Raw genomic sequence first — 22,144 nt, forward strand, 5'->3', positions numbered from 1 at the left:
ATCCTATCCACAGGCCGAGCACTCATCCCCTCATCCAGTAAGACAGGTACAGAGAGACGTCTACTAGATTCACCAACAGTTACACGGAAGCCGTGTTGAATCTTGAATTGGAAGTGATTTTCATGGGCAGACAAAAAGCGAAATACATTTCCTCAGCGCGTACAGCGGCATCCAAACTCCTTTAAGATTTTGCGGACGCCTCATGATAACTAGACCCCAATGTCTATCGAACCAGGACTAGATCCCACCCAGAACGCTTCTAGCAAGAAACAAATCTAGATCGAGTACATAATATAGCCGAAATGGATGCAAACTACAGCGCGCCATCACTCCATGTCATAGAGGCTGTTCAATAATCATCAGAATCGTAGTCATTGTCGGGCAATAGGGAGCGGTATCTGCGCGCAGCCAGGTCCTCTTCAAGGCCGCCGTCCGACTCCGGGTTAATATATCCTGTCCAAGCGTTAATTTGCTATCATATCAATATACATAGAATTCGGCGAAAGGCAGATGACTCACCTTCGCCTCCGAAGAAGCTAAGCGCCACTGGGAGGAAAATAAGGCCGTGAGTTGCAGCAAAGATAATCAGGGCTAGCCACACACGGAAATAATAAATTTCAAAGATTTTACTCCGTGTAAAGGCAAGTACGCAAACTCCGACAAGTTTGGTCAACGTGATGCCGCTAAAAACACTTCCGCCAACATTCACCAAAGCGGCCCAAGCACGGGCCGTCCGTTGACGGAACTTACTTTGAGCCTTTTCAAGTAACGATGCTGAGGGGAACATAAAGGCTCGAGCAACATGTGCACAGAACTCGATGCCGATCCCGACACAAATGATCAGATTCACAAGTGAGACTGCGTTTAGAGAAACTCCGGCAACGGCCATTGTGCCCATGATGTCCACGATCATCATGATGACGGTGACCGTCACAACTGCTCCGGTGGCTAAAGAGCCTAAGAGAAGTGATGTCACAAGGAAGATTATGGCTATTGCAGACCCGAGCAACGTGGCTGTGAGACGCACCACCGACATGTACTGGTCAAAGAAAATATAAAATTTAGAGTAGGGGAAGACGTCGATGTCATGTCTCGAGGATATATCGTTGGCGATCCGACGAGCTGAAGCATAGGCATTAATGAAGTCCGCCTGGCTGCGCAACGGAGTATGGGAGCTCCGGAAATGGCTGGCATTAGTGGTGATGTGCTTGGAATCTATGACTAACGCGTTGCTGTACGGCGCCCTGCCGCCGAGAGGGCACGATGCAGTGGTCGGAGAGTGGATCCATTTTTTTGCATAGTGCACAAATTCTGCACCTTCTGGCATGCCGGATAAAGATATATTCCACGGCGGTTGCCTATCCTCGAAACAGATCTTCCCATCTTCAACGCAGCAATCCTTTTGCGGGTTTAACCAGTAAAAGAAGTCGTCAATCCAGCTTGCAGCAGCACCAGAGATGTATGAAACATTCGACCTTTTGGATTCTTGCTCGAGAACAAATCCCAACGAAAAATCATCGCAAGTCGAAAATCTACCGCACAGTTGTTGTTGGTGATGTCTCTCCGTCACGTTAACGCCCCTTGTCACGAAATAAACCGGTGGTCCGGTGTCGAAGTAATCATACAGGTCATTAAAGTATGAGATCAAATACGAGTCGCTAGGAATAGCGATACGTTGATCCAAGCCGAGTTTCATGGTGGGCAGCAGCGCGAGCCCAGCTGCGAACAGACCCGAAAATACCAATAAAACTAAGCCTCTGACTGTTTTACTCAACAGCTTCGGAGCGTAGATCCTTCGAATAAACCAATCAATGATCCCTTCTTCTCCATGATCAAACGGCTGGCTCCCCGGAATGGCGGTGACTGTTGCCTTTCGTACAGTTAGGCAGGGGAAACAATCCACCCGAAGGCTCTCAACACGTCTTTGGTTAAGGCAGAGAAGCGATATAAACATCGTGACTTGTAATAGTGCATTGATGAAAACGGCACCAGCGGCATATATAGCAAAATTTTTCACAGCGGGCATTCCCACAAAGACACCCATTGCAAAGGCAATGGTTTCTGTAGCGGCCGATAAGAGAATACTAGGCCCCATCCTTCCAAGAGCCTTTGCGATCCGTTCATCAAGTTCTTCCTCGGGATGGCTTAAATTCACCCTCTCGAATTCGTGGACGATGAGGAAAATGTTATCGACACCAACTGCAAGGACGAGGAATGGTATCACTTCGGCGATAATAAGCGTCACCTTAACCCCAAGAGCCGCAAACAAGCCAACAGACGCAGAAACGGACATCAGGACAATAAGGATCCCGATAATCCCGAGAGTGAATTTGGATTGTACCAGAACATTGGCCGGATTTCTGAATAAGGATTTCCAGGTTATAGTTGTTGAGCTCAAGGCCAAAGATGCATAGACGAACATGATAACGTAACTGATAACCACGATCCTGGCATCAGTATTTGTAGACTTGTTCAACTCCTGCTCAAGACTAATTTCGGTATTGAAAGACACTCGTAGGCCTCTCTCTGTTGCTTCTTCCTGAACCACTTGCAACACACGTTTGACACTGTCTTCCCAATCAATCGCGTTCGCTTCCTCTTTTGTTCCTTGCTCATGGTTGTTGACAACCCAAGTAACTATCAAAGCTTTTGCATCCAATACATCCCCGGTATCATCATAACCTCCGAGAATCATATTGGGGCTTAAGGGCTGTTGGAAATCAGGAAGACAGTCACGCGATCCTGGGGATTCTGTGCAATGTTTCAGTTGCTTCTGCCAATTATTGGGGTCAACATTGGCAAATGACCCTCCGAAATAGCCCGTAACGGACTGAACAACGCAAGCATTGCCAGTTGGATTGAAACAGACATCTTCTAGCGAGAGGCCATTATTCAAGGATATCATGCGCCTGACTCGACTCTCCACGTCAAACCACCAGCTTAAAGTCTCATAGCTCAACACTGAACCAGGGCCGTCATTCACAAGGAAGGCCTGCTCCGCTCGATAAAACGGTCCAAAGTTCGAATCGAAATATTGCTTTTCTCTAGCAGCTTCCGATGTTGGACTGACCCAAAGCCTGACAGGATCTTTCTCCACTGAGAAACGCAGCCAGCCTAAGCTCATGAGTCCAACGATGAGAAAGCTTGTGACAATGGTTAAGGTGGGGAACCTTGTGCAAAAACGCCCTAGACGGCTAAATACTTTATCTAGAGTGGCGTTCACCCGATAATTTCTCGTTGGACGAGTGAGTGAGCCTGCATTTTCAATTATATCGCCTTCGTCTTCCTCATCACTAGGACTTGCGTCTTGAAGCAATCTCACTCTTTCAATCTTCCGCTCACGGTGTTTTCGGAATGCGATCCGAGCTAGAATGCCCGATACTAAAAGCACAAGACCCACAGAGTAGATGACGATAACGGCAAAAGAAAAGCATGGAAGGTAGCCAACATGGCAGTAGGTTTCTGTCGCTAGGGCCGGCAGCTGGGGGCAAACGGCTGGACAGTCAACACAGGAACATCTAAACGCGCCATCGGAGTCGTTGCATGCTTTTGGAATTTCTGGCAACGCTCGCATCCCGTCATGCATGGGATTTCTCGGCTCGGTGATGAAGTTGATCTGGAATGGACTGCCCAGCAACTTTTTGTCACCCAGGAATTTCAAAAACTGGACGTAATTCTTGGCACCACCGCCAATGAAGTCCATTGCCTTCCCTCCAGAGGCACCATTCTTAACATCCTTGCAGCTATCGTAGAAGCCGCTCTGGTATTTCTCTGACCACAAGTTATCCAGTTCGGTGACCAGCAGCTTTCCCCGAACCTCTTCTGTCTGAGTAACATTTATAAACAATGATTGGTCGGGTGAACAAGTAAAAGTGCAAAAGATGTTGAAGAAATTCTCTTTGCAAGCAGGGCATGATGCGATAATCCCTTGAGCGAGATTAAGGTTCTTTGACAAGGCATCAATCTGTTAAAAGTAAGGGAGATGCATGTTAGAACCCTACTGAAATGTTCAGGGGGGTAGTATACTTATTACCTGCTCATCTTCGCAGCAGACCGGTCCATGCTTCCATTTATCACCACAGAGCGACACTAGCTTATCTCGTACTTTTTCCTCGGGTTCCCTGGCAAGACCATTGTTGGGACATGGCAATTCTCCTCCGAAAAATGACTTCTTCCCACAATTCCCTCGAATTGCGCACCGGCCTTCTTCGTGAAGGTCCGTGTGCCCCTGCGCGAGAACTGAACCCGTCTGAACTGCGGCCAGCCCCGCCAGGAAGAGGGAGGTGGGAGAAAAGAGCATGTCGCAGGTATGGAACCCCAATTAACAAAAATCAGCGGGTTTGCAGCGTGTTCAAGCTATTTCAAGGGATGAAGGCGGTCCCCGGGCCGCATGCGGACCGTTCCAGGAACGGAGGTGGAAGCGGGTGTAACTCTGACAGGTACGAAGCTATGGTCGTAATCGGCACATCACGGGGCACGGGGTATCGGTAGGCAAATGTAGACAAATCATAGAGAGCCAGGTCAGAGGGCAGGACAGACGGGCTGCAGGCTGGGTGAGGCCGTCGCTCTTCTTCGCCGCGAGTGGTCGGTGGACGTCGGTCGACGTGCCGGGATGGCATGCACGGCCACATGACATCAGCCTCTAGCCACCCCTCCAGGACTTCGGCAGCTCCCCACGTGATCCAGTCCGAGAATTCGCTTAGTCATATTCACGTGATTATTGCGCTAAACCCGAAGCGCGCACTGCGCTCACGCCCATGTTTGTCGTCGCCCAAAAAAGGACGAAGCAGCACAAGGGAAATCTTGAGTGAATCTCGTGAGACCGTTTGGCCCAGTCCCTTTTGCTTGTCACCTCCTGCTGTCTCGAACCCTCTGGAGCTCTAGATCCCTCTCTTTTTCCTTCCCGCTGCTTTACTAATAGCCATCTTCCCTTTGTGCCGCTGCCTTGTGGCCGCTTCTTTCAAGTCGCATCTCGCAATCTCACTCCTGCATATTGCCCTTCCTTGTCCCCAACATATTTACCTTATAATCATTTCTGCGCTGCTCTCACGCTGTAACGTCATAAATATCTCCTCTACAGCTTCGTTTCCAAGCTTCCACTGTCGCTGCCCTGTCGCCCATCTACAATACTTGCAACTTCCATCAGTGAGATATTCCCCATGGCTTCTGTAAGTGCCCCTTGACCTGCTCCCACCTACGCTATCCACCTCTGTCTTCCTGCTCGTTCTCGCCGCGTTTGCTTCAAATTCCAAGCTTCATACCCCATATCAGCCTATGACTAACCCGCCTTTTTAAGCAGCCTCGTCCGCTCCACACCTTCAACAACCCACCACCACCTTACAGCCTTCCAAACGGTTCTACAAGCGGCCCAGCCCCAGGGGCTACTGCATTGCTTCCAAACAACGGCAGAATTATCCAGTCAGGTTCTGTCCGTATTTTATGCGTTGCAGACGTTAGAGGTACTATGCTCCCCGCGTTTTACCCGTGCCTTAAGAATCCACACCCCAGCTTGGTTTAAGTAGTATAATAATTTTACTGACAATCCCTACCTTACTTCTGGCCAGGCAACCTAAAATCCTTGAACGAATTAGCCAAACAAGCCCGTGCAGATCACATCATCCACACAGGTGATTTTGGCTTTTATGATGACACTTCTCTCGACCGGATTGCCGACAAGTGAGATCCTTCTTCTTTACTATCCTGCACTCACACCCGATACTTCATTTCTGCACACGTCAAGTTGTCAGCAGCTGACATTTCCACTCATAGGACTTTGAAACATGTCGCCCAGTACTCGCCTCTTCTCCCAGAATCCATCAAACGCAGTATTGCTCAAGTCCCTCCGCAGCAATCCATTAAACACCGGTTCACCTCAGAGCAGCTCCTGCTTTCAGAACTCCCTCTTCTCCTAAACAAGCAGCTTACACTTGACGTCCCTGTATACACCGTTTGGGGTGCCTGCGAAGATGTCCGCGTTTTGGAAAAGTTCCGTTCGGGGGAATACAAAGTGGACAAGTTGCATATTATCGATGAAGCAAACTCCAGGTTGCTAGACGTCGGGGGCGTAAAGCTCCGCCTGCTCGGTCTTGGAGGTGCTGTGGTCATGCACAAGCTGTTTGATAATGGAGAGGGAAAGACCACCATCGCAGGTGGACAAGGAACAATGTGGACGACGCTTTTGCAGATGGGCGAGCTAGTCGATACAGCGAACCGCGTTTATGATCCGGCCGAAACCCGTATTTTTGTGACGCACGCCTCACCAGCTCGTGAAGGCATGCTTAATCAGCTTTCGGTTACCTTGAAGGCAGATTTTTCGATCTCTGCCGGCCTCCATTTCCGATACGGCAGTTCCTACAACGAATTTAGTGTTAATCCATCGCTCGACCACTACCGTGGAAAACTAGCGGCATCCAAAGCTTCCTTCAACGATGTATGGGATACAGTGCGCGGAGAGGTTGAAGCCGCCATCAACGCAAATGATGCCCAAAAGACCCTGCTCGACAATGCACTAGACATTGTTAACAAAATGCCAAGTGTTGCCAACGGTGGTAACCCCTTCGGAGGCCCAGTCACAGCCTCCAATGCGGGTGGTCAGGTTGATGAGAGCGCATTCAAAAACATGTGGAACTTTAACCTCGCAGACGCTGCCTTTGGTTACTTAGTTCTAGATATCGAAGGCGGAAGAATTGGAACGGAAATGCGTGCCCAGGGTTTCAACTTCTCACATCGGGGTGGGAAACCGGCCACGGCAGCTCCTGCGGCTCCGATCTCACAACAAACTACCACTGTTTCCCCAATGAGCGGTGGGGCAACTGGTCCTGGAGGCGCTTCTAGTTCTGCCCCCGGCCAAGCGAGACCACCACCGCAGTTTGGTCAAATGCAAGCCCAGCCGCCTCGTGGCGCGGGGCCTCAGTATCAACCGCCCGTTTCTCAAGGGCAACCACCATTGCCTAAGCCCACTCCCCCCAAATCTACGGCCTCCCCTGTGCCTGTAATCCCAGCTAAAGAAAAACCCGGCACTCCTCAACCAGCTGTTCCCAATGCTCCCCCATCCGGAAACGGCGCACCTGCAAAACAGACCGTTGCCGAGCCAAATGGCACAGCCCAAGCGGACAAGCCCTCAGAGCCCGTGTCGAAGCCAACTCCGGCTCTAGAAAAGAAACCAATTAATGGGCTTTTCATCTCCAATGTTGACAATGAGGAAGCCATCCGTAAATTGTTCCCTGATGAAGATCGAGCCAAAATCTTAAAAGTCGAAAAGCTAGGTAAATTCAACCATGTTGTTTCGTTCCCTACTCTAGAAGACGCCAAGGCAGCTTTAGAGAGGCAGCCACTTGAGCACAAGAGGCCTAGCCCTCCTGGACCAAACCGCAAACCCAACGTCAAGATGTTCGAGGATAGGAGCAGTCGCCGTGATGGCCAAGGCAACGCTGGAACCTGGCAAGCAAGCAATCGCGGTAGTGCAGCAGGCGGTCAGCGTAGTGGATACCAGAGTGGAAGCGCCACTAGCGACGGTGAGGGTGGTCGAGGCCGCGGAGGATTCGGTGGACGCGGACGTGGACGTGGAAGTGATCGAGGCGGACGTGGCGGGCGGGGAGGCAGAACTGGAGGATTTGGTAAAGGACCATCAGGAGTCGGGGAGTCGAACCCGCCGACCCCGGCATCAGGCGCGACACCGACACCTTCAGGTGGTGATAAACCAATGGAGTCATGAACATCCGCCCTAGTTGGAATTGTCACGAAGCGGCCCTAACTTTTAGTGATATCCCCTTCCTCTAGTATTTGCCCCCGAGGCCTTTGATGAACTTGTATTATCCACCCGTTAAATTCCTGAGAAGATTTCTTTTTTCTTTTTCCCTTTCTTGCTTGTCCGCTATTCCATTATGTGCTTCTAGTGTGTCTTAAATACCTTTGCTTATTTCAATGACGGGTTGTGCTAGCTTTTATGGAAACTGGTTTCTTTGTTTTCTAAAAGAACTTCATTTTTTCTACCTTCCCGTCCCTCAAGCTAATCATTCTTCTAACTTTCTTCTAATTGTGAAGGATTACGAAAAAGGGGTACGACGGGCCCCCGTCTTAGATGCCTTCCGCAGAGCTATGGGTCAAGGGCCAGATGCAATGGAAGACCTTGGATGAGGTGCTTGATTGGACTGTATCTCCCAGCCCTTTTTTGGTCTGCCTACGAAGGATTAAAAGCCACCGTTTCTTCCTTTCTTCTTATGTATTCTACATATGAGCTCCGTATGTCTGCTTTGCTTATTTTTCTTCCCAGCCTTTTATTTTTCCTTTATTTTTCTTTTTCTTTTCTTTTCCCTTCTTTCTCTTCATTTCTTCTTTCTTTCTTTTTGCCCATTCTAGGTACGGAGTAATGCATTCGGGGTCAATGGGTGAGTTGAGAGCGAAGAACTCCCCTGATCCTTCCAAGACCCTTTTCGAATTGGATGATGGAGGTAATAACCAGGGGAATCAGGTCTTCGAAAGAGGAAATAGGTGAGGGAGCAGGGGCTCGAGCTAGATGACAAAAAGTGAGTGCAGATCAGTTAACCAACTCGAAAAGATCTACTCCGTACCTCTCTCTCGTGTAGTTAACTATCTCCCCTGATAAATGCAAATTCAATGTTCAGGTGATACGAACCCAGAGTAGTGAAAATCTTCCTTCAAGATCATACTATAATGAGCTACCTTTCGAACGGCAAATGTCCTGACATGTCAAATGTGCCCCGGTACAAGTTGATGGAAATAAAGGGAGAATCCATGATTGTGCAGTACATACATCCACACATTACAACCAATCCTACGGAGTACTTTGTACAGTACATACACACAAAAGCATCATACAGCATTTTCACAGTTATGGAAGCAAATTCCATTCATCACATCAACGTATACACAGCAAGCCTTGAGGCTTGTAAATGAAGTTAAAAAAAAAAAAAAAAAAAAAAAAAAGGCCTATCGAGCTCCGCTAGCAGATTATCAAGCCGTATAAACAAAATAAAGAACATAATAACTAGATCTCAAAGATGGAATGTAAAATGTTCAGGTGCTACAGGGCCGCGAAAACCTGCGCATATATATATCAATGGAAGCCTAGTTACAGGGCAGGCTATCGTGTTAAGACAGTGGCAAAACAAGAGGTGCAGAAGTGGGAATCTCGAGCAGACAAGACATGCGCAATTAAGAAACGAATACCATTTTTCCCTTTTCATATTTTCGAATCTTCGAGGAAAGCGTACCCGAACTCTTTCATGAGAGTTTTCTTGCTCGAGTCATGATGTCCTCTACATCTTGCTTGTTCACAACAACTCCGCCTTCGGAACATCGTGCTTTGGTGCGCAATTCCGTGCATAGGCTGTCAACGTCGATTTCGCCGTTGCGGAACTTCTCCATGGACTGCAAGCGGTCCCTGTAACAAACAAATCGTCAACCAACCTGCATAGGAGGAAGAGTAATATCTCAAAGGAAAGGAGAGCTTACCATATCTTTGTACATGACAACATCTGTGACCTGTCCTCGCCGGGCACGACCTCTTCATCAGCATCCACTGACTGCTCAATCTGAGATATAAGATCAGGTTTTGGAGTTGGATTGGATCCAAGGTCGAAATTCGGGAACGAGTTGCTCAGGTCTGGAAGAGGGAATGCATCATTGAAGAAACTCCCAAACTCCTGGGACAAGACGGCGTCTTGTGGTTCGCGATAGTCATTGAAAAGGACAGGGTCAAATTGACCACCATTCTGTTGAACTAGCCAATTGAGTCCGGGAGAACTGTTGGTGTTATTTTCTGGGCTCGTCTGCTGGTTAGACGAATGCGAATTCTCCTTCTGACGTGACAAGGCTACCGGAACTGGATCTTCAGCACACCCACACGCTTCGTTGAGCTTTTCATAAAAGGATTTCTCACATTCGTCTAGGGGAACGGGACTATTGCTGGCATTTTTGGTATTCCGTTTTGTCTCGTCCTTCGCCGCAGGAGGTGAGTTAACAGCAGGTTCAGGGGACGTGCCAATGGATGAAGACTGGGCGTGATGAGATTCGGAAGAAGTCGAAGGAGAATTCGTGTTCGATGCACCCAGAGGCCCAGATCTGTGTGATGAGTAGCTTCCCTGTCGATTAGCTTGATCGACGCCGTTCGAAGGCTTAACAGGTATGCCGTTTGCATTGTAGGAGGGGTTGTTTTGCTGAGAGGCGCCAACTCCGCGCCCGTATAAAGAGCGGAGAGCTTCATTTCGTGATCCTACCATACCTGCGGTGCCGGGCTGTGGGGACTGGCCAAAAGAACTGTGTGTTCTGAACATATCTCTATTCAAAACACCAGGGGCGCTATACTGCATTGCCGTAAGAGGAGATACCGTTGATGAAGTCGAAGGACTTTGGATTTTTGTCATGGACCCATTGTTAAACATAGCACCTGGAAGGTCGCCAAATTTGGGAAAGTCGAAGGAAAATTCCGTATTCAAATGTGACGTTTGAAGGCCATTATTGCCCGCGGCGAGACCGGAAGCCATGTAATTACTACCACTGCTGGCCCACGAAAGTCGTTTGCGGTACTCTCTAAGTTCGACTTGCAATCTTTCTATTTGAGCGCGAAGCAGGCTGTTCTCATGGTTGGCGGCTTGGGATGCCTTCTCGAGATCCTCAACTTTGGTTTCAAGGTCTTTCAGATGTTTTTCCTTACGCTCACGAAAGGCTCGCTGCGCCGCACGATTCTGCGCCTTGCGCTTCTATGGAAGAAAATCAAAACCAGGTTAATTAAAAGGTCATGTGTGGATTCAGATGTAGGGTGGCAGTACACACCGACGTCGGTTCGGAGGTTAGCGGTTTCCTTCCAGGTTTTTTGGCTACTTTTTCTTCATTTTCCTTTCTCTTTTTCCCGCTTTCCTCTTCCTCTTTCCCGTCAATACTCTTTCTTTTCTCACGCGGCTCTGCACCAGGAAGATCTCCGATCAACGCCTCGCCGCTGCCAGCTTCAAAATCGGGATCGAGACTAAAATCGAGAAAAGGGCTGTCGTCCGCAAAACTCAAATTCCCTGAACCGGGGGCGACATGATCTGAAGGAGAGTTGAAGAGATCGTGGGATGACGAGCCATGTTGATGGGGCGAGTGTTGAGTTTTAACAGGCATGCCATCGAAGGTCGTTTCGGCTTGGGGTTTCATTGTCTGGTCAGGAGATGTAAGTGCAGCAAAGAGGAGATCCTGTTGATCAGGAGTAAAGAAAACGCTGCGTTGATAGAGGGAGTCGAAATCAGACATCGTTGCAGACGTGGTGTCGGAGTTTCAGCGAGTTTCTTTTCCCTCTCGTGAAATACGGACGACTAATAATATCTCGAATGCAAAGAAGAGAAAGGGACTGTACAGGAAAATTAAAAGAAATGTCTCCAGGAACTTGGGTGATATAGATGGGGAGATATAAGTTCAACTGTGTAAAGGGACGAAGTAGTTTCCCGTCGATGATAGGGTTTGTCTGGGCTATGTGAATTCGTTCTGATGGGCTATCCAGGTGTAGGTCAGAAATCCCTGTCGCTCCGCGTCGCTGGTAGAGCGACCTGGTCTGTATCAACGGTTGAATTTTGGGGAGCGGATTGTTTCGGTCAGAGGAGCTGGAACGTCGGGGCAATTGGAGGGGGGAATTGGCCACCCGACGTAGTTGGCGTTTTGATTGTCGCGTTCTGCGCAATTATTGCGGGGAACGGTAGTCGATGCCTGAACAGAACAAGCAGACAGCCACAGGTCGCAAACACGAAAAGATTACTGTCGAAGACCTCTCAGCGATGTGCAACTATCGCCAGCTGGGACGAAAAAGGGTGGTGGAGGTCTCGAAATGAAGGCGGGGTGACAGGCAGGCTGTCAAGATAAGGCCACAAGGATGCGAAGGATAGGGCGCCGTCCGATCCAAGCGAGAGCACCACTGGTGCGATAACAAGTTCATCCAGGCTGCAAAGTCCACGCCGGTCAGCTCAGGCCAGCACGGGAAGATATGGGGGAACGGCGAGAGGAGGTCGAAGCAGACGGAAGGCGAGCAGAACCGGGACGAAGGAGTGCCAAGGCGCCAGGTCGCTTTGGGCTGAGCGCCAGCACGATGACTCAACCGCTCGTATTTACGACCGCGCGGAGCCAAAAGCGGCGCTGCGTTCTAGAACTCGGCCGCGCAGAGCCGCCTTTCTGCTGCCAGCCCTGCCGCCCGCGCCTTTCCCAATGCGAATTAATCGCGGTGCTGCTTTTGGCCGGCGACAATCTCCTCATTATAAATCCGATTTCTCCGCTTGCCGCCTGATTGCCTGGTCGTCTTTTTTTCGCCGCTCCGACCGTTCGTGCGGGCTGGAAACGGCGGTGATGACATTCCAACCACTTTGCCTGTGTCCAGTGACCAACGAGCAGCTCCTCCAGCGCCATCCAGCGCAAACCCTGCTCGGCTGGCACTGACCCCGGTTCGACTACGGAACGTCTGCTTCCGCCCTCGCGGTGTCGGATTCTCGTGTTTCACCGGAGTAACATGTTACTTTAAGATTTGGCGTGTGGGTTCACCCACTGTTTCAACCCAACATTGGGAGTGTTTGCGACACCGGCGCATTAGGTATATACGCAGTACTCCGTACCCAAGTTCCATTCAAGACGGTGGCTGGCGATGCAGTCGAGCTCGAACTCCCACCGAGAGATCGGGATACCGAGCCTACAACCCTCTCCAGGCATGTGCATGATCTTGGAACCCTTTAAACCCATTGAGATGGAAACTCTTGTTGGGAGTTGACAGCAGCCGGGACTCGCCGGATTTACCCCCTGTAGTCACAGCAGGGATAAAAAGTCTCTCCCCGGACATCTATCAGATCGAAATATGCGAGGGACCACTTCCCAACAAATGTTGGGAAGCCGGGACCCATGGAGACCGATATGAAATACTTACGTCCGTACGGAGTATATATTAAATGCAGCTGCCTTGCTCTGGACATTGGCCAGAGTCTCTAACGGTCGTGACAGGCGCGCCTCTGCTGATTATGGCTGGCAATATTGAATCTCTCTTCTGTTTCTTTTCTTTTTTGTTTTTTAACCAAAAATTTTACGTTCCTTTCGTTACAAGGTTTTGGCATTGCCCAGCTGTAAAACTGTAGCCGCAAAATACGCACATGATAAATACTTTGCACGGACTATTGCGTGGTCAGTATTTCCCGATCCTGTATGATGGATGCTTCTGGTCCAACGAAGGGCAATACCTCCACTCGAAAAACACGTCCGATGGAGATCACTTTGGCGAGTGGCGAAAGTCATCCCGAGTAGTGATTATACTCCGTACTTCATGGGAAATGCTCTCAATTATGCTGCAAAGAGAGCACATTCATCTCAACATCCGTTCAAAACAAACCCCAACCGCCAAAAATCACCCATATCTGGCATCCTTATCTCCGCCCGCTTACAGGCTTTTGTCTCACCAGCTTCATGAGGACATATCACCTCGTTCAATGGCGACCAATGTTCCTAGCATGCGGCAGAATTTGGGACAGATTGATGTATAGTCGAATACTTGCCTACAGCTGAGGCAATTTCGTCACGCATGTCGTAGAGTTGGAGAGGAAATCTCCAAATATGCCCAGATGCTACCTTTCAATGGCCTTCTCTACGGAACCGTTGGCTACCATGCTAGTGACTATTTCTCAGAGACACTTGTCTCCAAACGCGCTCGACACAAAATCATCCGAAGCCTCCGTCGTCGATGCAGGAACTTATCACGTTCCCCGATATGTAGGCAGAAATAAAGGACGTCTCTGAACGCCGTATATGTCGGCTCGATCGTGTTCGAATGTAATTGATCGAGTGCTGGATCTCGCTGCATCATCTCCCCTGATGTCGTGGATTTCTGCTGTGGTGCGGGCTGGACGCCACCGACGCCAAAGTGTGGATTCGCGCTGCTGATTGGCTAGAAGGGGCAAGAATTTGCAAGCAGTGCAAACTGAAGTGCACGTGCCCAGGGTGTTCGTCCGCCGAGTCCACGATCGATCCAACGGCCCATCTTCTCCACGCCTATCGTCGAACAGAGTCGAACCGCATCGGGAGACAAAGGTGCTTGTGCCTTCGTTCACAGAGTCAGTTGCATTCTAGCTTTGGCGAAACATTAGTTAAAGTGCTGTCACAATGAGTACAGACGTTGCCACTTTGGAGAATGAAGTCAAGGAATTCAAGCTCCAGGTAAACTGACCTCCCCAGACTTATCAATCAGCGACTCCGCCTCCCATCTTGTGAGTTCTTCTGTAAGGCTAACGGCTGGTCTCTAGCTTGAATCTGTTCAATCAAGCTTGCAGGTAGACCCAGACAATACAGAGCTTCAGAGCCTTAAGACTGAGCTTGAAGAACTTATATCACTCACCGAACAATCTATCGCCGAACTACGACCCTCCGTTCCTGAACCTCCCAAGGGAAAGCCATCACACCCCCCCGTGAAGGAGAAATGGTCAAAGGAGAACCATCCGGCGTACCAAGCCGGTTATCGCAAACCTGCCCCAGAGACCCCTCCAGCAGAGGAGTCTCAGTCCTCGACGGTTTCGTTTTCCGTTAACGACAATGTACTCGCCAGATGGGCATCCGGAGATAACGCTTTCTATCCGGCGAGGATCACATCGATCACAGGCTCCTCCACTAATCCAATCTACATTGTCTCCTTCAAGTCATACTCCACCACCGAAACCTTAACCGCAAAAGACATTAAGCCTATCTCTAATAATGACACTCGGAAACGCAAGGCTGATGGGATATCAGGAACCCCAGGCCCGCAGTCCCTGCCGGCAAACTCCAGCGTCATATCCGCTGCCGCTGATATCAACCCTGCCTTGGCCAGCAAGGCCCGTACTGAAGGCGTTAAACCCGCTGATGGGTCGCGTCCCGCGAAAGTGCCTCGAAAGGTTAAGGGAAAGAGGGATTTAGAGGCGGGAAAGGCCAAGTGGCAGGACTTTGCCAGCAAGGGTAAATTCGGAAAGGCCACAAAAAAGGAGAGCATGTTTCGTACTCCAGAAGGAATCAATGCTCGAGGTGAGTTTCGTTTCGTAATTCTGAATATTTGCGGCAACGTTGCGCGCTAACACTTGTTTTCAATATAGTTGGCTTCACCGGATCGGGCCAGCAGATGCGTAAAGACCCCACGAGAAGTCGACACGTATACCAGCAGGAAGAAGATACCTATTAGACTCCAGCGATCCTTCATTTCCTTCTTCAATGCCCGCCTAGCGTTTACCTGCACGGAATTCCAATGACGCTACACTCTTTAATCCTTACCACGAAGCGAGAAGCAAAAAAGAACCAAGGATCCATGGAGCACTGTTTTCTTTTGCTTAAGTTCCTGCAGCTAACTTCACTACCTGATTGGTGCAGGACCAGTTATCATAATACCTTCCGGAGTCCACGTCTTCCTGGAGTTCAGTTGTCGCTGGCGTTCCCATAGGCGTCTTTTTATTGGCGCGGTTTCGAGGGTAATAAATCTAGTATGAGTATTTTGTTGTCCCTCATTGCTACAATTCTTTGATTATGATAGTTCCGTTGTGCATCAGGAATCTAATATCAGACAGTGCATTGGCGGCCTCATTGTTATTATGTACCTGGAAACGGTTTGTGACCCCGTCACTCGGGTGGAGCCTCCAGGACCATCGCTGTGGCCTCCTCATGCCTCCTGGTGGCGGGTAAAAAGCTACCCAATCACCCCCTTCTAGTCTCGTCCACCGAATATCGACCAACATTCTAGATTCTCCAAAGCTTCCCAACATGCGAAACCATTAAGATAGCTTACAATGTAAAAATTATGAAACCTATGGCTTTTATCGTTGCATCTACGCTGGGATATAAATCCTGCTATCAATGGATACTCTCGGATTTGCGTCGCCCAAAACAATCTTCTGGACATGGCGTGGTCAAGAACTCCAATCCCGAAGCCCTTCCAATTCTTCATTTAGTCCAACCGTAATGGTTCCCATGAATAGCTTATACCTAATCCACATATTCCGTTTTAATTCCTAAACAACCTAAGCCCACCCTCCTCCATATCTTCATCATCACTGGCCACTCCATTCATGCCTTCGTCCTCGGATTCCTCTCCAAGCACCTCTCTAGCGCTTCTCCCCAACAATGATGCGAAAAACTCCTCTCTCGCCCTATCACCCCATGACCCTCTCTCCTCTGGCGCCATGAAATTCTGCAGCTTCTCATGGACATTGTACTTCATTTTCCTACCCTTTGACGCCTTCGTATCCACAGCGCGCTTGACCTTGTCTTTCCGCATTCCTGTAGTAGGGTGGATGGATAAACCCGTCAGTCGGGACGGAAGCTGGGAGTCGAGAATACCGGCGGAAGCGGACGACGACATGCGTTGCTCGACAAGGTCGCGGAGGAGGGACTGGTAGAATGCGGTGTCGTTATAGACGATACTTGAAGGCGTTTGGGCCTGGATGTCCCCGTTTCTCTGCGGGTGGGTGGTGTTTGCTGATGTTTCGGTGGCGATGTGGGCATCTAGAACGGCGGTGATGGTTTGATGGTCGGAATTTTTGGCGAGGAGTTTGTTTTGGTTGGACGGTAGGGCAGCACGGATGCCGCGGGCCTTGAGGGACCATTTGTCCAGCACAGCGCGGCGATGAGGGAGAAACTGAACTTCTAGATCGTTCATCCGGCTCCATATCTCCGAGGATGGTGTGTCTGGGGCGATCGGCGTTCGTTTGCGTTTTTTGGAGGACGTAGAGCTGTCTTTGAAACGAGAATCGGCAAGTGTATGGCGCAAGTCATCCAATGCGTTCCATAGAGCGAGTGCGGCCGCTTCAGCGGATTTGATTAATTCCGCATGTGTAGAGACATCCACTTCAGCGTCGGGGGGAATGCTATTGATCGAGGTAATACCCTTCTGTAGCTTTATTCGGCTGTTGAGAAGTGCGTCGAATGCGCGTCGTTGTCGTTTGACGGCAGCACCCTTCGCAGCATCAGCTTTGGCTGCTTGAGATATGGATGCGGCCACAGCTTTATGGTCAGATGCCATTAGGCGGCGCAGCTCATCCCGTTCGTCAGATACGCCCGCTGCTCGGCGAGAAGGGTTCTCCTCTTGCTCTTCATCTTCCTCATCTGCCTCCTCGTCGTCCTCCAAATCGTCGCTGTCCATTTCCTCATCCTCGTCTCCTCTTCCGTGACTTCCACCCATGCTGTCGTCATCCAAATCGTCCTCCGGTCCAGATATCTTGGAATCATCTGAATCCTCGAGGTCCTCTTCGCCTAATCCGAACGGTCCATCTTCGTTGTCGCCCGCGTCCAGGGCATTTCTGCTAATCCGAGAGCCTGCATATTCGCGTCCGAGCTCGATCGGCAATGGCTTGCGGAGTTTACTCTTCCTGCACGAATCGCAGAATGTCAGTTCCAGATATTTGAAAAGTTTGTCGGGAGATAAGCCGTACCCAACAACTTCATAGTGTTCGCGGCCAGAAATCTCTAAATCTTCTTCATCCCCAGATATTTGATCCTCATCATCGCTAGTCTGTCCGTGATCATTTTGATCTTCGGGATCAAAGTCTGCGACGGCGTTAGTTCTGCTTCCGCTGGGGGGTTCACGGTTTGCGACGAATACCTTTTGGAGTCGGGTCATCGAGATCAGCAATCTGTTCGGCAAGCGATTTTGTCTTCTTTTTAACTCCTACCATTGTAGCGCGGAATTTTTTTTTTCTTTCTCGGGGGCGTCAGAACTGCTCTGTTTTATTTTCCTCCGAAATATAAATATAATTTTTTTAGTTTTTGGTGTTGCAAAAGCTCACTCGGGAAACATTCCCTGATTGGTGCCCGTGTGGGCTTGAGGAAAGCTAGCCGAGCACCAGCACGCCGCCGAGCTTGACGGAGCTCAAACACGAGTGTCGAACGGCCGCTGCAGATGAGATGGAAGGACTCGAGCGCGAATATCTGATAATTGTAAAGGAATGATGCGTCGGAGATTCTTTTCCACTCTCCGACAACTCCAACATGACAATCCGCTGGTAGATTTCCCCTTCCAATTGGTCCGATCCATTTTTTTCTAACGCCAACATCTTGAAAGGGCCTCCCGCGCTCCGGCACGCCGCCATCCTTCCCGCGCCGTCGTGGCCTGCCTGAGAAAAGGAAGATTCGCGATGTGAACAAGGTGATAGCGGTCTCGTCTGCTAAAGGCGGGGTCGGTAAATCGACAATTGCTGGTAGGGTCCGTTTGCTGAGGAACCCTTTGCTCTACGCCGCGTTCTTCGATGGGGATAGGACCCGAATGCTAATGGTTGCATTGGCAGTGAATATTGCATTGGCGCTTGCCAGGCGTGGAATTCGCACTGGCATTCTTGACACGGATATTTTTGGGCCTTCGATACCCACGCTATTGAATCTCTCTGGAGAGCCGCGGCTTGACGATAGTGCGTTTCTCCGTATATATCTTTTCTTGCGAGTGGAATGAACAGTACATTGACCAGATTTTCACAGAGAACTGCCTTGTTCCTCTCACGAATTATGGCCTCAAATCCATGTCCATGGGCTATCTTCTCCCTCCACCACCCCCAGAGTCAACAATCACCACCTCCGATCCCAACATACCGCCCATGGACACAACCCCTATCTCTTGGCGAGGACTTATGGTATCAAAAGCGATGAACCAGCTACTCCACTCCGTTTCATGGGGCCCACTGGACGTGCTCATCCTCGACTTACCTCCCGGAACGGGAGACGTGCAACTGACCATTAATCAAGAAATCGTAGTGGACGGCGCAGTGATTGTGTCTACACCACAAGATATCGCACTTAGGGACGCTGTCAGGGGTTACGGCCTTTTCGAGAAGATGAACGTGCCCGTTTTAGGTATGGTGAGGAACATGGCCTTTTTCGCCTGTCCGCATTGCGGTAAGCAGACGAGAATATTCTCTCGAGGCTCAGATCCTAAAGGAGCCCAGGAGGATACAGCTGGGCATGCTCATGATACTAGTGGCGTTGTGGCGACTTGTAAACGCCTAGGCATTGAGTTTCTGGGAGATGTTCCGCTGGATGCTAGGGTGTGTGAAGACGCTGATCGGGGTGTTCCCACCGTCGTTGCCGAAGAGAGCGATGATAGGAGCGTGCGACGGAGTGCATTCATGAGTATCGCTGAAAAAGTTGCTAGGAAGGTTGGACTGGAATGGAAATGATGGATTCGGAAACACGGTGTGCCCGAGTTTCAATAGGCTCCATCTGAACATCCTTTCTCTTCGTGCAAGAATGCTGCTTGAACGAACGATGAGTGGTTTACAGGTCGAAGTGACGCCCACCCTGTCCCCAGCGCCCTTCTTGTACTAGGTGGTAGAGGGTTTCTACGAACGCTGGAACGAACTTGTACGATATGTAAAAATAGTCAACTCCAAGCATGTAACTCCATTAGCTATATCACAACGTATTCCGATATTAATATCCAAAATATTCACGAAACTAAGGTCGATACCGAAATTTAGAAACAGATTATTCTCGAGCGACTGTATATTTAACCAATTACGGGGTGCTGGCCGGAGAAATCTCTAAAACGACCTCGATAAAGCTCACTCGGCCTATCCTTAATAGCTTTAGGATCTCGTCCTCGTCGCTCCAATGCCAACTCGTTCATCTGAATAAACACTCGAATATCCGCTTTCGTCATCTGTTTTCTCAGCATCCCCGTTGACCTCGCCTCGGGATCGCGACGCAGCACTTATATTGCCACTGGCCGGAAATGAAGGGAACGGCTCTGTCTCAGAAGGGTCTCTAGCTCTGGTGGAATTAAACTCATCTGCTAACTCTTTCCCCTGATAGTAGTATTTTGAGGACCCTCGCGCTGCCCCAAAATTGGCTTGAGTTTGGCCGCTACGATGAATAGACCCACCTGACCTTGCGGCGGCAAGTGGCGCAGGACGTTCAACATCATGGTCATACCGGCTGGAGTGGTTTTGATCACTTGTCTGCACGGCGTGGCGCCTCCGACGCTTTGTGTCGTCCACTACCTCTCCACCGTTGGCGGGCAAGTCATCCTCATGTGCAACGTTAGATTTCGTGCGTGGTTTTCCTGGCTCTCGTCTACCTGAGAATGCAGATAGCGATTCGCGTGGTGTTTCCCACTCGAGCGAGGATGCTGATGCCTGGACAGGAGAGACGGGTGATATCACACCTTGAGCATGACGGATAGCTTTTGTGCTGGCTTTGTCATCAGGGCGCCGGCGTTGCTGAGAGTCTCTGCGCTTGACGGACGCTGCACGAAGAGGGCTCCTGGGCGGGACATAACCTGGATGTGGGTGAAGGTCATCTATCGTCTCTGGTGGAATAGAAATGTCGGTTGCTTTCCTGTCATTGGTATCAGCGTTGACTTCGCTCGCTCCGTCGTTTTGGCGAGGTGAAGAGTCGGAGTATTTCGATGAGGCAAGCGACGGCGCTTTACGAGATGACACTTTTTCTGAAACGTCTCTCTGGGACTCATTCGATTGCCCAACATCCGTCACTACCCTGGTTTCACTTGCGCGCCTGGGAAGAGGAGCCCGAAAACGACCTGCGTACTCCCCGCTCTCTCTGAGAACTGCTTCATCGTGTTTATTTGCAATTGAATTCCAGAAAGCCAATGCACGATTCTTCTTCGTGGGTTTTCGGATTTTTCGGATAGAAATACCCCGTCTGGCCGCTGCAGAGCTCGGTGGCGGTGTTTCACCAGGGGCGAGCTCCTCAATACCTAAGAGTAGCTCTTCTACCCGCCTCTTTAATATTTTGCGTCTCAATCTAGAATACTTATTATCCCACTCTTGCTTCGCGTTCAACCACCTCCTTACGGGGCCTACTTTAGGTTCTCCGATTTCATCAGGAGAGAGGCCGAGGGCTGGGAGGTAAGACTCATCCGGTAATGGGCGAATATTGCCGTGACCATCAATCAATTGGCGGATCATGTGGTGACGAAAAGGCGGGAGGGGACCCCCAGCTTTTCCAACAGATCTGCAACCCTGCTGTTGCTCAAATAGGGCTCGCTGTTGGCCACCAGGATAATCGATATCTCCGCTCGAGGACGTAGTCCAGTCAGGAATCTCAATGCTCGATTCTTGCGCCCGGGAGAGCGCCCAAGCTCCAAATTGTGCAATTGAACGATACATATACTTTGCCGCCTGCGTAAAACTGAGAGTGGGAGCCACATGACATAGGTTCTCCCAGACCTGCAATTGCACGTATGTAGGTTTATACTTGTCGATTATCTTCCGCTCCGGGTCATGTCGGTTCAAGTACTTCTCGCTTGGAGGATAGGCAGCGGGATTAGCGGCTTTGTGAGCAAAGTAAATCTGTTCGTCCCTAAGCATCTCACCGCCGCCAGTAAGAACTAACAGCGGAGGCAAGCCGCCAAGTGACGGCTGCAGAACGGGAGAAACGAGCGGGTGAGATAGCATCTCGTTAGGCGTGTACATATGAATCTGATCTTTCAGCTCTATCATCACTCCGTCCATCTGAACCGTGAGGAGATGGTCGGGGTGCGGATGCCCCCGCCCGTTCTGGAAGATAGCTGCGTGGTGCTCCGGTAAGGGTTCGAGATGACCAGCTTGGGTCGTTGCGGTTGCTTCCCGGATGAAAAACTGCTCAATGGCCCGTTCGTCAACGGAAGTAGTACTATCCACCACGGGTGGTGAATTTATGGCTTGTAAGATTTTCCCCGCACATTTCGATACGACACCGATTTCGTCGGCATTCGGCGGTGGCCACGCCATGGAAGGTCGTTGCATGAAGCCGTACTTAGGCAAATAATCTTCAGTTCCAATATCATTCATGCTGGGGAATGAATGGGTCAAATCGAGCCACGGGGATATCAATATTCCTCCCACAGGTAGGGGCATTTTTTGGTCGCGTAGGATTACGAGCATCCTATTTCCGGGTTAGCCAAACCATTGAATTGCCTTGGTTATACTTACGATGCCACCATTCCGCCTCCAGACGAGTCTCCGGCAAATATGATCTCTTCAGGGCTATGGAGGGTCAAGAGGTATAGATAGGCCGCCAAACAGTCTTGTAAGCCGCAGGGAAAAGGGAATTGTGGCGCCAGACGATATCTCGCTGTTTCTGGGTGAGTAATTCGAATTCAGATGGTCAAATAAAAATTGATAACTCACTATTAGCACGTCAGTATCAGCGTTATTCATAGTCAATGACCATAGTTAAACAA

General features: G+C 49.9%; 7 protein-coding genes across 7 annotated transcripts; 3 read left to right on the forward strand and 4 right to left on the reverse strand.

Annotated features, from left to right (window-relative positions):
- Nucleotides 1-88: 88 nt before the first annotated feature.
- Nucleotides 89-4,582, reverse strand: D8B26_001799 (uncharacterized protein). The gene is made up of 3 exons (XM_003065768.2): nucleotides 4,034-4,582; nucleotides 520-3,964; nucleotides 89-453 (listed from the first exon to the last, which is right to left on the reverse strand). Exons 1-3 carry the CDS (start codon nucleotides 4,298-4,300, stop codon nucleotides 350-352), a joined length of 3,816 nt encoding a protein of 1,271 aa, XP_003065814.1. The 5' UTR covers nucleotides 4,301-4,582; the 3' UTR covers nucleotides 89-349.
- A 213-nt stretch (nucleotides 4,583-4,795) lies between these two features.
- On the forward strand, nucleotides 4,796-8,017 carry D8B26_001800 (uncharacterized protein). Its single transcript, XM_066123640.1, has 4 exons — nucleotides 4,796-5,168; nucleotides 5,297-5,459; nucleotides 5,565-5,676; nucleotides 5,770-8,017. Exons 1-4 carry the CDS (start codon nucleotides 5,160-5,162, stop codon nucleotides 7,712-7,714), a joined length of 2,229 nt encoding a protein of 742 aa, XP_065979715.1. The 5' UTR covers nucleotides 4,796-5,159; the 3' UTR covers nucleotides 7,715-8,017.
- An 853-nt stretch (nucleotides 8,018-8,870) lies between these two features.
- Nucleotides 8,871-11,250, reverse strand: YAP1 (DNA-binding transcription factor yap1; the record flags this gene model as incomplete). The annotated part of the gene is made up of 3 exons (XM_003065770.2): nucleotides 8,871-9,403; nucleotides 9,475-10,721; nucleotides 10,795-11,250. The coding sequence occupies 3 exons, from the start codon at nucleotides 11,248-11,250 to the stop codon at nucleotides 9,244-9,246; spliced, it is 1,863 nt and encodes a 620-aa protein (XP_003065816.2). The 3' UTR covers nucleotides 8,871-9,243.
- A 2,775-nt stretch (nucleotides 11,251-14,025) lies between these two features.
- Nucleotides 14,026-16,241, forward strand: D8B26_001802 (uncharacterized protein). Its single transcript, XM_003065771.2, has 4 exons — nucleotides 14,026-14,175; nucleotides 14,262-15,012; nucleotides 15,081-15,461; nucleotides 15,546-16,241. The coding sequence occupies exons 1-3, from the start codon at nucleotides 14,122-14,124 to the stop codon at nucleotides 15,164-15,166; spliced, it is 891 nt and encodes a 296-aa protein (XP_003065817.1). The 5' UTR covers nucleotides 14,026-14,121; the 3' UTR covers nucleotides 15,167-15,461; nucleotides 15,546-16,241.
- On the reverse strand, nucleotides 15,785-17,679 carry BFR2 (rRNA-processing protein bfr2). The gene is made up of 3 exons (XM_003065772.2): nucleotides 17,576-17,679; nucleotides 17,406-17,520; nucleotides 15,785-17,342 (listed from the first exon to the last, which is right to left on the reverse strand). Exons 1-3 carry the CDS (start codon nucleotides 17,646-17,648, stop codon nucleotides 15,980-15,982), a joined length of 1,551 nt encoding a protein of 516 aa, XP_003065818.1. The 5' UTR covers nucleotides 17,649-17,679; the 3' UTR covers nucleotides 15,785-15,979.
- A 187-nt stretch (nucleotides 17,680-17,866) lies between these two features.
- Nucleotides 17,867-19,178, forward strand: D8B26_001804 (uncharacterized protein). The gene is made up of 4 exons (XM_066123641.1): nucleotides 17,867-17,975; nucleotides 18,035-18,170; nucleotides 18,258-18,377; nucleotides 18,445-19,178. Exons 1-4 carry the CDS (start codon nucleotides 17,919-17,921, stop codon nucleotides 19,137-19,139), a joined length of 1,008 nt encoding a protein of 335 aa, XP_065979716.1. The 5' UTR covers nucleotides 17,867-17,918; the 3' UTR covers nucleotides 19,140-19,178.
- A 94-nt stretch (nucleotides 19,179-19,272) lies between these two features.
- On the reverse strand, nucleotides 19,273-22,035 carry D8B26_001805 (uncharacterized protein). Its single transcript, XM_003065774.2, has 2 exons — nucleotides 21,894-22,035; nucleotides 19,273-21,846 (listed from the first exon to the last, which is right to left on the reverse strand). Exons 1-2 carry the CDS (start codon nucleotides 21,902-21,904, stop codon nucleotides 19,548-19,550), a joined length of 2,310 nt encoding a protein of 769 aa, XP_003065820.2. The 5' UTR covers nucleotides 21,905-22,035; the 3' UTR covers nucleotides 19,273-19,547.
- Between the last annotated feature and the right edge of the window lie 109 nt (nucleotides 22,036-22,144).

The sequence above is a fragment of the Coccidioides posadasii genome, chromosome 1 (assembly GCF_018416015.2).
Source record: "Coccidioides posadasii str. Silveira chromosome 1, complete sequence".
Classification (NCBI taxonomy): Eukaryota; Fungi; Ascomycota; class Eurotiomycetes; order Onygenales; family Onygenaceae; genus Coccidioides; species Coccidioides posadasii.